The sequence below is a fragment of the Pituophis catenifer genome, unplaced genomic scaffold (assembly GCF_029215685.1).
Source record: "Pituophis catenifer annectens isolate HBS135680 unplaced genomic scaffold, rPitCat1.0.hap2 SCAF_2, whole genome shotgun sequence".
NCBI lineage: Eukaryota > Metazoa > Chordata > Lepidosauria > Squamata > Colubridae > Pituophis > Pituophis catenifer.
In genome coordinates this window covers 27006552-27019206 of record NW_027256882.1, presented here as the reverse complement: position 1 = coordinate 27019206, position 12655 = coordinate 27006552, and the positions used below count along the sequence as shown (strand labels likewise).

Below are 12655 nucleotides of genomic sequence, written 5' to 3'. Positions count from 1 at the left end.
AAGATCCACAAGTCGGGCCCAACCTCATCAGACGAGGCAACCACTCAATCCGAGTCTGATGAGGAAATGGCCGTCCACAAGGTGTCCCGCCCTCCCAGGCGGGAAACACCACAGCATGGCGACCGTGGAGAGCGATGCGGCAGCTGCAGAGGCGACCACCCCAGAGCAACCTGCAGATGGAGGGACGCGACCTGCCGCCGATGCCTGAAGAGGGGCCACATCGCCGAGGCCTGCAGAGCCACAGACCCAGCCCCGGAGCCGCCCAGACCGCGATTCCGGGAAAATCGCAAAGATAACCAGAGGACATCCAAACGGTCCTCAAACCAGTCCCGGCGCGGGGAGGAGGAATATCCCCGAAACAGAACGGTGCACAAGACCACCACCATTGCTCACACAAGCGACGAGGGGACCACCAAGTTCCACGTGACGCTGCTAGCAGAGGGGTCTCCGTGCAAGATGGAGGTAGACTCCGGATCCGCCTTCTCCATCATGGACTGGCAGCACCTACAACAGCTGAAACCGGCATACAAAAGAACCCAGCTGAAAGCCCCGAAAGACAAACTTGTGGACTTTAACGGAAACCCCATGTGAAGTACAACGACTTCGATGGAAAGCTACCCATCACCATTGTGCAGCACAGCCGACCGAACCTGTTGGGCGTGGAGTGGTTCAAGCCTCTAGGACTTTCACTTCAGGGCATCCACGAGATCCGCAGGGACGAACTCGACTCCATCATCGAAGAGTTCAAAGAAGTCTTCGATGGTAAGCTGGGGAAATTTGTGGGGAGGCCAATCTCCTTTAATCTGGACAAGGGAATCACCCCAATCAGGCTCAAGCCCCGCCGAGTTCCATTTGCCCTGCGGCCTAAAGTAGATGAACAGCTGGATAAGCTGATCGCCCAGGGCGTACTGGAACCGATCGATCATGCCTCATGGGAGACCCCCATTGTGACCCCACTGAAGCATGATGGGTCTGTGCGCATCTGTGCTGACTACCGTTGTACCATCAACAAGGCGTTGGCACAGAGCGCATACCCAGTCCCAGTGGTGCAACACCTGCTGCATTCCCTGGGATCTGGATCAATTTTCGCGAAACTGGACCTGGCCCAGGCTTACCAGCAACTGCCAGTGGATGACAAAACGGCGGAGGCCCAAACGATTGTCATGCACAGAGGGGCATTTAAATGTAACCGCCTCCAATTTGGAGTCAGCGCTGCCCCTGGCATCTTCCAATCCATGATGGAACGCCTTCTCCAAGGCGTTCCAGGGGTGGTGCCTTACTTCGATGATGTGCTCATCTCCGGTGACTCGAGACCCCAACTCCTTGAAAGGCTCAGGCTTGTCCTGCAGCGGTTCAAGGACAAGGGTTTGAGGGTCAGGCGGGACAAGTGCATCATAGGAGTACAGGAAGTCGAGTTCCTGGGCTTCCTCATTGATAGCACAGGCATACACCCCACCAAATCAAAAGTGGAAGCAATCCATGAAGCTCCAAGCCCAAAAAACAAAACGGAGCTTCAGGCTTTCCTTGGGTTGCTCAACTTCTACGCCATTTTCTTAAAACAGAAAGCCACAGTTGCTGAGCCACTCCACCGCCTGCTGGGGAAATCGGCTTCCTGGAAGTGGGGCCAGGAAGAGGAAGCAGCATTCCGGGCCATCAAGGGACTATTGACGTCCAAAAGCGTCCTCATCCAATACAGCGAGACGCTCCCCATCAGACTGACCTGCGACGCGTCGCCCTACCGGGTGGGGGCAGTCCTCAGCCACGAACTGCCCAATGGCTCGGAAGCCCCAATCGCGTACTTCTCAAAGACAATGTCCGGCGCAGAACGGAACTATAGCCAGCTGGACAAAGAAGCCCTGGCCATCGTGGCTGGAGTGAAGCGCTTCCACGAATACCTTTACGGAAGACGTTTCACCATAGTCACAGACCACAAGCCTCTTCTGGGACTCCTCGCAGGCGACCAACCAACCCCGACCTTCATGTCCCCAAGAATGACGAGATGGGCCATCTTCCTAGCTGGCTACTCCTATCGGCTCGTGCACCAGCCAGGCACAGCCATAGGGAACGCTGATGCTCTCAGCAGATGCCCATCGAAGAAGCCGGTCGAAGACCCAGCCCCCACGCTCCACCTACTCCACATTGATGACGACGCCAGCTGCCCGGTGTCGTCCGCAGATGTGGCCGTCCACACCCAAAAGGACCCCACACTCCGCCAAGTGAAGTCCTGGATCCTCAGAGGGTGGCCAGCAGAAAAGCCAGAGGAAAGGTTCAGCCCGTTCGCCAGGAAGCAGGAGGAGCTGTCCACCATAAAAGGCTGCCTGCTATGGGGAGACAGGGTGCTGATTCCAAGCACTCTGCAACGGCGGACGTTGGAAACCCTGCACAAGGGGCATCCGGGCATCGTCCGCATGAAGGCCCTGGCACGGAGTTACGTCTGGTGGCCCTCCATGGACAGAGACATTGAACAATGGGTCTCCAGATGTGACCCGTGCCAAGAAGTTCGCCCAGCGCCGCCACAATCCGAAGTCGCGAAGTGGGAGACCCCCAGCAACCCCTGGTCGAGGATCCACATTGACTTCGCGGGTCCGATGCAAGGGCGACACCTCCTCATCGTGGTAGATGCCTTCTCCAAATGGCTCGAGGTGGTGCCCATGGCATCTACCACAACTGAAGCAACCATCCGAGCCCTGCGCCGCCTTTTTGCCACACATGGCCTACCGGATGTGCTGGTCTCAGACAACGGCCCCCAGCTCACATCCCTGGCCATGGAGTCCTTCCTGGCAGGACTGGGCATCCGCCACGCCCTGTCCGCCCCTTACAGGCCGGCCGGAAACGGACAAGCCGAACGCATGGTCCGACTGACCAAGGAGGCCCTCACCAAGATGGGCCCGGGGGACTGGCAAGAGCGCATAGACAACTTCCTCCTCACCCAGCACATCACGCCACACGCCACCACCCACAAGAGTCCGGCCGAACTGTTGATGGGCAGAAGGTTGAGGTCACCCTTGGACCGGCTGCACCCCCAATACAGCCCGGAAGTGACCGCAACCGCCAGCCGCCCGCTCCGCGCCTTCAGCAAAGGAGATTCAATTTTCGCGCTGAATTTCAGCGGCTCCCCTAAGTGGCTGAAGGGGAAAATTGCCAGCACAACCGGGCCCAAATCCTACATCGTTGAGTTGGAAGATGGACAGTTCACGAGACGCCACATCGACCAACTCCGAAAAAGGTGGGGGGGGGCACATGAAAACCAGCCTGACGAGGGAGGCCTACAACACCCCGACGAGGTAGGCCTCCAAACCCCGGCGAGGTTGGCCTACCACACCCAGACCAGGTAGGCCTACAACACCCCGACGAGGTAGGCCTACAACACCCTGACGAGGTAGGCCTACCACACCCCTGCGAGGCAGAGCAGCACCACCCCGACAAGGTTGGCCCAGCCCACTACCAAATGCTGTCACATCGGCAGCCCAGCGAGGTAGACCGGGGCCAACCGCACGGGGGATGGCAACACCAACCCAGCCAGGTGGGCACCGGGCACGGCAAGGCCAGGGACCACCAACCCAGCCCGCAGGTAGACCGGGACCTGCCCAGAGGAGGAGCAGCGAACCCCACCAGTTACAGCAGCCTATGCCAGCCCAGCCAGGGAGACTGCAGTTCCAGGCGAGTAGACCGGGACCCAGCCAAGAGGGGCACCCCACGACCCACGGGCGAGGGTGGCACACGAATCACCGACGTGGGGGACCCCCGCCCATCACAGAAGACAGCCAACAAACGACACCCCGACCCGGATGACCCCAGGCACCACCCGACGGTAGACCTGCACCACCCCGGCAGGGGAGACCTCCGCCGCCCCGCAGAGGTAGTGCCGCAACAACAGCCCGACCAGGTCGACCACCACCGACCAGACGGGGTAGACCAACGCCAGCCCGACCTAGCAGACCAACGCCACCCCTGCGAGGTCGGACAACGCAACACGGGCCAGCACCACCCGCAGCCGGCGGGCCGGTCCAGAGGGCACCAAACAGAACCACCACCCACCCGGCACCAGGCCGAACCGCAACCGAACCGCAGCGCCCGGGAGACCAGGGAGGAGCAAACGATGGACCTACCGAGACTCAGACGCTCTTCCCGGGTCGGAACCGAGCCACCGAGACGAGGCAACAGATCCACAGGCCAGGAAGAAGACCATCGGAACCAGCCATCCAAGGTCTGCGGTCCGGCCGGAGGCGCTGGGGGTGACCCCGCTCACTCGACAGCCGAACCAAGCCCGGTTCCGGAGAGGGAGCCCGGAGACGACAGAGCCCCGTCCATCCAGGTCGGAGACGGAGAACAAGTGAGACTGCGCAGGTCAGCTAGGGTGCCGAGGCGTCCTACGTACCTGCGCGACTACGTGACTTTTGTGAACGAGATTGACAGTTCAGACTAAGGGGGGAGGAGTGTTATGTCCTTATAAGGGCATCCGCCCTGATTGGCTGCCAGCCATCGGGCGGGAGATTTGAATCCCTGTCTAGGGGCGGTGCGTCTGCCGGGAGCGAATATAAGGAGAGCTCCGGCAGCGCGCCAGCAGTCTTCTTTACTTGTTACACTGTAAATAAACTTGTTACATGTATCGAGCTGGTCACGTCTTCTGTTCCTGCGCCTGATCTAACAGTTTCCTTAATTTTTTCATCAATCACATCAACAATTTTATTTTGGGTGACTTGGAGGGCTTGTTATAACATTTCCAACATTAAAATCTGTGGATCCGCTGGAGGAGCAAGAACTTGTAATCTAGGAATATGAGCTGGGGAGCTGCCAGCACTCCCCATTCCTTTAGTGGGAACAGTTTTTACAGACTTTGAGGCCATTTCTAGTTTAAAATTAGTCTTTATATTTAATCAGAGCCAAAAAGAAAAGTTCCTCAAAAGATTTCCCAATATTAATTGACATTTAAAGTCCTCCTTCTGTCAACACAAAAGCTTTTTTTTAGGCGAAGGGCTGCCAGCAAAACGAAACTTTTCCTGTAGCTTTCCGTTTCCCCCGCCCTTTCAAGCTTCAATCGCCATTTTGTTGCAAAGTGCTAAGTAGTTACTTACTGATCAGAAAATGATCAGTTCAGAAAATAAGAAATCCAGGAAGGGAGGGGGGGAGGTTAAAGGGAAATTATCCTTGAGTAAATAATTTCTTTTTTAAAAAACTGCACCTATTTAACGCTCTCCTGGTAAAGGAGAGGATACAACAGTTGGTCCTTGCAGAGCTCTCTCTTCCTATAGAAAATTGAGCCTCCATGTTCAAACATAGCACCCAGCTCCGCAATCCAGGTGCGGGGAAAGGCATAAAAGGACGGCGCGGAGGCGTCACGGGTGGGGAGAACAAAATGACAAAAAGGACATCGGGGCTATTGAGTTGCAAGCGGCGTTTCTTTCTTCGATGAATCGTGACTCTATTGTCATGTTCACCAAAGCCTTGGATTAACAAAATAACAAGAGTTGGAAAGGACCTTGGAGGTCATCTACTCATTTAACCTGACTAGGTGGCTTAGTGGCTAAGACACTGAGCTGGTCGATCAGAAAGGTCGGCAGTTCGAATCCCTAGTTTAGGTCTCCTGCCTGAGCAGGGGGTTGGACTAGATGACCTCCAAGGTCCCTTCCAACTCTGTTACTGTTAGTCCAACCCCCTGCTCAAACAGGAGAGCCTATATCATTTCCGATGGATGGCAATCCAGTCTCTCCTTGAAAGCTTCCAGTGATGAAGGTCCCACAACTTCTGAAGGCAAACTGTTCAGAATCCCAACATCTTTTCTCCAGTGTGGTCACCAAACCTGGATGCAGTATTCTGTGTGGGGTCTTACTAAGGCTTTATAGATTCGCTGCAGGTCTCTTGATATGGAGTCGCAGGATTGACCTAAAAGAAAATCAGGGAGAAGCAGAGGAATTTTTCCTTCATCTTCAGGTCTTCCAAAATTCTCTTTGCATTGGCACTGGCATTATTTCTTCCAAGTTCCCGATTGCGTAGTCCACAAATGGTTGCCATATCCTCCAAAATATATTTTCTTTCAATAGTCCTTTTTTGAATTTTATATCACACGTTAACTTATCATTAAGAGCAATTTTCCAAACTTCTCTGAACCATTCATTTATTTTGTATTCAATATTCAATTTCCAGTATCTTGCAATCACAATTCGTCCCATAATGACCAATATCCTTACAAGCTCTCTTTCATCAATTGTTAACACCTTATCATTCAACTTTAATATGAGGATGGTATCTACTCCCAACTTTACCTTCTTTTTAATTATTTTACTAGATTCTTCTTCTATTCGTAACCAAAAATTCTTCACTTTACGACATCCATACCACATGTGTTCGTATGTCCCATTCTCCACTTTACATCTCCAACATAACTTGCTAGCACTTTTATTCATTTTATATAATCTTATTGGGAACAGGTACCATTTCCAAATAACTTTATAACTGTGATACGCAGGAAACACCTGTAACCTTTAAAATAACGACAGAGAGTTGACAGACAAGACAAGATTTATTGTTATTCTTTGCAAAGGTCCTCCTCAGAAAGAGAGGAGGCAAATTATGGTCTCTTTCTTACCACTTTATATACAGTTTTCAGGATACACCGTACAGGATACAAGCATGTCCCTGGAGTACAGTTTCAGATCTTATATAACAAGATTAGCACATGTTTTACCCCCGTGGAAAGTCCCCACAATTCCAGTATAAAAATACCCCACTTAAAAATATTGCTTATACATGTAATATCAGCATATGCGTACTTCCCCTATTTAATGAGGGCAAGTTGACCCAAAAGCATATTTCCTGCAAGACAAACATATTCTCAAGAACACAGGAATTACACAGTTCCTTTCTCATGTTCTTAAGTGTCAGCTAAATTATATAATCAGGTTATACAAGGTAAAATAAGGCCTTAACATGATTTTAAAATGGCGTAGCTTAGGCTATACTTTTTACAGGAATAATCCTTATTTCTCACAATAACTATGCTCCTTTATTCTTATTGATAAGGTCCTCATTATTCTACTATTCCAATTCAAGTTCCATTCCTGTTCTGTAATATCTGTTTCTAAATCTTTTACCCAATTATCTTTCATCACCATTTGTAAATTACTATCCAAATTAATAATTTTATATACCTTACTAACCAATCCCTTAATTCCAATTTCTTCCATTCCTAATTGGGATACTATTTCTTCAAATTCCGTTTTTAACCTTTCTACCCTTGTTCTATCCTTATATTTCTTATTCCAATTATTAACCTGTATCTTCTCCCACCAATTCAATTTCCACTTTTCATATATTTCCTCTTTTTTAAAATCATCTCTATTTTGTATTATACACTGGGTGTGGTTTTATGTTTTGTCTTTAATTAAAACTTAATAAAAATTTTAAAAAAAGAAAAGAAAATCAGATAGTCTTGGACTTGCGAAAATACTTGAGCCCAAAATTTATGTTGCCAAGTGAAACATTTGTAAAGTGTGCCCCCCCCCCCATTTCCTGACCTTTCTTGTCACAGTGGTTAAGTGAATCATTGCAGTGGTTAAGTTAGTAACCTAGTTAAGTAAATTTGGCTTTCCTGTTGACATTGCTTGTCAGACGGTCACAAAAGGGGATGACATGACCCCGGGACACTGCAACCACCATAAATATGAGTCAGTTGCCAAGCATCTGAATTTTGATCACATGACCATGGGGATGCTCTAATGGTGTAATGTAATGATGCTGTAATGTAAGTGTGAAAAACTTACACTAAGCGGTAAGTCACTTTTTTCAGTGCAGTTGTAACTTCGGTCACTAAATTAATTGTTGTAAATCGAGGACTACCTGTACGCAGTTCCTGAGTCTGGAAGCTCCATTTTTTCTTGGTTGTTGCAGTTATTACCTTCAATTAAGCTAGAAGAAAATGACCTTTGCTGCATTTGAAAGCGCTTCCTTTGATTGTTCTGCTCCAATTTTCCGCCACTATTTTAAGGAAATCTTTCCTGAAGCTCTTAAAAAACCAAAGATTTTCTGAGCAGTTTATAAGAGGGGGCAAATCCCTTTTGCATTGGCCTTCTGTGCCCCGACCGTATCCTGTTCCTTGCTACTAGATAACGCAAGGCCATGGCTTAAGGCTCTTAACTACATTCCTCTAACCACTGTACCCACATGCCCAGTAGCTGTTTTTCCCCATTTCTATGGCTCAATATTTTATTGTTAGCAAACAAGCTACTTCTGCATACAGGTATTCCTTGACTTACAACCATTTTTTAGTGACCATTTGAAGTTTCAGCGGCACAGAAAAAAGTGAGTAATGACCGTTTTTCACACTTGCAGCTGTTGCAGCATCTCAGTGGTCACGTGATCAAAATTCAGATCCTTGGCCACTGGCTCGTATTTATGACAGTTGCAGTGTCCCAGGGTCATGTGATCAGCCTTTTGCAAGCTTCTGACAAGCAAAGTTAGTGGGAAAGCCAGATTAACAACTGTGGCAAGAAAGGTTAGAAAATGGGGTAAAATTCACTTAACAATTGCCTTGCTTAGCAGTGGAAATTTTGGGCTCAATTGTGGTTGTAAATCAAGGATTACCTGTATTAAGAACCTCCCATGTTCACAGATGGTCTATCCCAACATGTTGATTTGGGGGGAAATAATGAAACAGCTGGTTTGCTGATTACAAAGGAAAACCTGATGCTAGCCAAAAGATAGCTTCTTAAAACTCCACTCCTATTTCACTATACTTGCCTATTTTCTAGGGAGGTGTCTCCGCTTGATACTTTAGCTGTAACGAATATTTGTGACAGCTTAACAAAGGCTAGGTATACCAGTCTTAAGATGGTTTAATCATAGCTTAATGTCGCATGCAGTGATCCCAGCCATGTAAGCTTTGCAGAAGAGGAAATCAAAAAATGCTTGATCAGTGTAAATAATGCTGACTGTTGAAATCTCCACATCTTTACATTGCTAAGAATATAGAATCATAGGGCTGGAAGGGACCTTGAAGGTCTTCTAGTCTAACTCCCTGCCCAAGGCAGGAGACCTTATTCCATCTGTCAAATGGTTGTCCAATCTATTTTTGAAAATCTCCAGTGATGGAACACCCAGAACTCCCAAGAGGCAAGATATTCCATTGATTAATTCTTCTCACCATCAGAAAATTTCTCCTTACTTCTAAGGTGGATCTCTCTTTGACAAGCTTCCACCAATTACTTCTTGTCCTACCCTCTGGTGCCCTAGAGAATAAGTCAATCCTCTCTTTGTGACAGATCCTCAAGTGTATTGAAAGAGGAGCTATCATGTCTCCCTTAACCCTTCTCTTTGAGTCTAGGATACCCCATGCTCTGCCTCTGCCCCTTGGTTTCCCCAAAGCATGTGGGCCTTCTCCATATTCCACCCCATCACCATTTGCTGACTTACATTTTGATGAGCTCAGGAAGTCAGAGTAGAGAAGGCCATTCCCTCGGTGGGCCACGTGGCACAATCAAGAAGAACAAATCCAATCTCTTTTGTTTCCATGGCAATCCTTTCGCCTCAGCCAGCATAAACTACTACGATTTCTTCTTAGCTACGATTTCTTCTTAGCTCCGCCGGTGCTAGTTTTATGCTGCTGGCGCTAAGAAGATATCATAGTGGTTTACCCTGGCTGTGGAGGGAAAAGGACTGGCATGGAAACAAAAGTGATGGGGTTCCTTCTTTGCTCTACCAGCAAAAGACTAGAGTAAACCTAACGCTGATAGAGAGAAGAAGAAATCTGATCTCTTTTGTTTCCATGGCAATATTCTCCTCCCCAGCCAGGGTAAACCACTACGATCTCTTTTTAGCGCTGCCACTATAAAATTACTGCTGGTGGAACTAAGAAGAAATCGTAGGAGCTTATGCTGGCTGGAAAGGATTGCAATGGAAGCAAAATAGACATGATTTCTCCTTAGCGCCACCAGTGCTAGCTGTATGCTAGTCTTATACTGGTTGAGCTAAGAAGAAATCTCATCTTTTTTACTTCCATAGGAATCCTTTCCTCCCCAGGCAGGGTAAATCACTACCAATTTATGCTGGGTGGGGCGAAAGGATTGCCATGGAAACAAAAGAGATCGTAAATCTTATTCTTGATCCTGCCACGTAGCTCAGTTGACTTCTTGAGCTCGTCAAAAATTAAGTAAGTGAATGAAGAAGGGGAGTGGGGTTGGGGATCAATACCTAGAAGCAAAGATATTGACAAAGCAGGCCAATGTACTGTGGTCTGGGGCCTCTGAGGACTGACCGGGCAAGATGTTTGGGAAATAGGTGGGTAGGTATGCTGCAACATCTCTGCAGCTGGTGGATGGACCATTGGGGGGAGATTCGTATTTAGCATTGGGTGTGTGGGTGTAGTAACTTTGAACTTTCGTTGAATTGCCTGTTTTACCTCAAGGATTATCTGTACTACTTTTTTTCACATCTTCTGCAACCTTTTTATAAACAACAAAACTCACACATTCATTTGAATCTTACAGACAAAGATGCCAATATAACAACACTGGACAACTGAGAATAACAAGAAATATTGAAAAGCAAAGCAAATTGAAGCAGAAATAAAAAAAATATTTTCCATTTCCTTCAGAAAGCCTATTGTGGGAAAAGCACAGAGTTCAAATCACAAGAGGATCCACACTGGAGATCAGCCAAATAAATACCCTGAATGTGGCAAAAGCTTTGGTCAGAATAGCTTCCTTGTGATTCATAGAAGGATCCACATAGGACAGATGACGTACAACTGCTCCCAATGTGGTAAATGCTTTCGCAAGCATGGGAAGTTTGTGATACATCAGCGGACTCACACCACGGAGAAGCCATACAAGTGTCCAAATTGTGGGAAAAGTTTCATTGCAAATTCCCACCTGGTGATACACCAGAGGACTCACACGGGAGAGAAATCCTTTGAATTTCCTGATTGTGGGAAAAGTTTCAGTCAAAATTCCAACCTGCTGATACACCAGAGGACTCACACAGGAGAGAAACCCTTTGAATGTCCTGATTGTGGGAAACGTTTCAGTCAGAATTCCTACCTGGTGAAACACCAGAGGACTCACACAGGAGAGAAACCCTTTGAATGTCCTGATTGTGGGAAAAGTTTCAGTCAGAATTCCCACCTGGTGATACACCAGAGGACTCACACAGGAGAGAAACCCTTTGAATGTCCTGATTGTGGGAAACGTTTCAGTCATAATTCCTACCTGGTGATACACCAGAGGACTCACACAGGAGAGAAACCTTTGAATGTCCAGAGTGTGGAAAAGGTTTCAGTGTCAATTCCCACCTGGTGATACACCAGAGGACTCACACAGGAGAGAAACCCTTTGAATGTCCTGATTGTGGGAAAAGTTTCAGTCAGGATTCCCACCTGGTGATACACCAGAGGACTCACACAGGAGAGAAGCCCTTTGAATGTCCAGAGTGTGGGAAAAGTTTTAGTCACAATTCCAGCCTGGTGAAACACCAGAGGACTCACACAAGAGAGAAACCCTTTGAATGTCCTGATTGTGGGAAAAGTTTCAGTCAGAATTCCTACCTGGTGATACACCAGAGGACTCACACAGGAGAGAAGCCCTTTGAATGTCCAGAGTGTGGGAAAAGTTTTAGTCACAATTCCAGCCTGGTGGAACACCAGAGGACTCACACAGGAGAGAAACCCTTTGAATGTCCTGATTGTGGGAAAAGTTTTAGTCAGAATTCCAACCTGGTGAAACACAAGAGGACTCACACAGGAGAGAAGCCCTTTGAATGTCCAGAGTGTGGGAAAAGTTTCAGTCAGTATTCCCACCTGGTGAAACACCAGAGGACTCACACAAGAGAGAAACCCTTTGAATGTCCTGATTGTGGGAAAAGTTTCAGTCAGAATTCCAGCCTGGTGAACCACCAGAGGACTCACATAGGAGAGAAACCATATGAGTGTCCAGACCAGCAGAGTCGAACTATTTGATTGATTGAGGGCCGCATCAGGATTGTGGTTGATCTTGTGGGTGGGCGTGTTGGGGTGATGTCACATGGCCAGCTCGACATCTCTTGTGTCATGGGGCGCCTGTGGTGGCCCAGGCAGGTCTGGGGGGATCCATTGTCTCCAGCAGAGGAAGGCGAGACAATGGTAAGTGCCAAAAACCTTGTTCTCTCCATCCATCTCAGGCCACGCAAAGGACCCCCGGGCAGCAGCGCAGGCTGCCCAGAGCCCTTGGAGCGTAAGCACCCACCCTGTCCCTCAAGCTCCCATTGCACTGGGACCCCACAGCCCAGCCCTGCTTCCCCCAGTGGGTGCCTGGCTGCGCTTACCTCCTCCTCAAGGCTGCTACTATGCTCACTGTCCTTGGGCACGTTGCTCATGGTGTATGCAGGAGGGCAAAGTGTGTGTGTCAGAGGGAGGGCCACTCCCTCTCCATGCAAGGAGCCCGAGCTTTGTAACTAAAGCATCCTCAGCAATAGGATCGGAGACTACCAGGAGAGTCAGGAGGAGGGGACAAGGGGATAGCGAAAGGGCAGAAGGGCAGCTGGTGGCCAAGTGCTAAGGTAGGATCTCCCTCAGAATCTGACTCCCTCTTATTATAATCAGCAGCCGTTTAATGAATGTGTAAGTTGTTAAATGGAACATTGGCTACCTCAGGGTTGGGGGAAGGTCTTAAGCGGCCTAGGGCAGGCC

At 48.8% G+C, this 12655-nt stretch overlaps 1 protein-coding gene across 1 annotated transcript in view; it reads left to right on the top strand.

The window, feature by feature from the left end:
• LOC139310027 (zinc finger protein 850-like) overlaps window positions 1–11947 on the top strand; it is a 49209-nt gene extending 37262 nt beyond the window's left edge. Inside the window, exons 4-6 of the mRNA XM_070934201.1 lie at window positions 10937–11181; window positions 11265–11800; window positions 11864–11947. Of these exons, the coding sequence (XP_070790302.1) occupies window positions 10937–11181; window positions 11265–11800; window positions 11864–11947 (865 nt within the window). The remainder of the gene's footprint in view (window positions 1–10936; window positions 11182–11264; window positions 11801–11863) is intronic.
• Window positions 11948–12655: the final 708 nt, after the last annotated feature.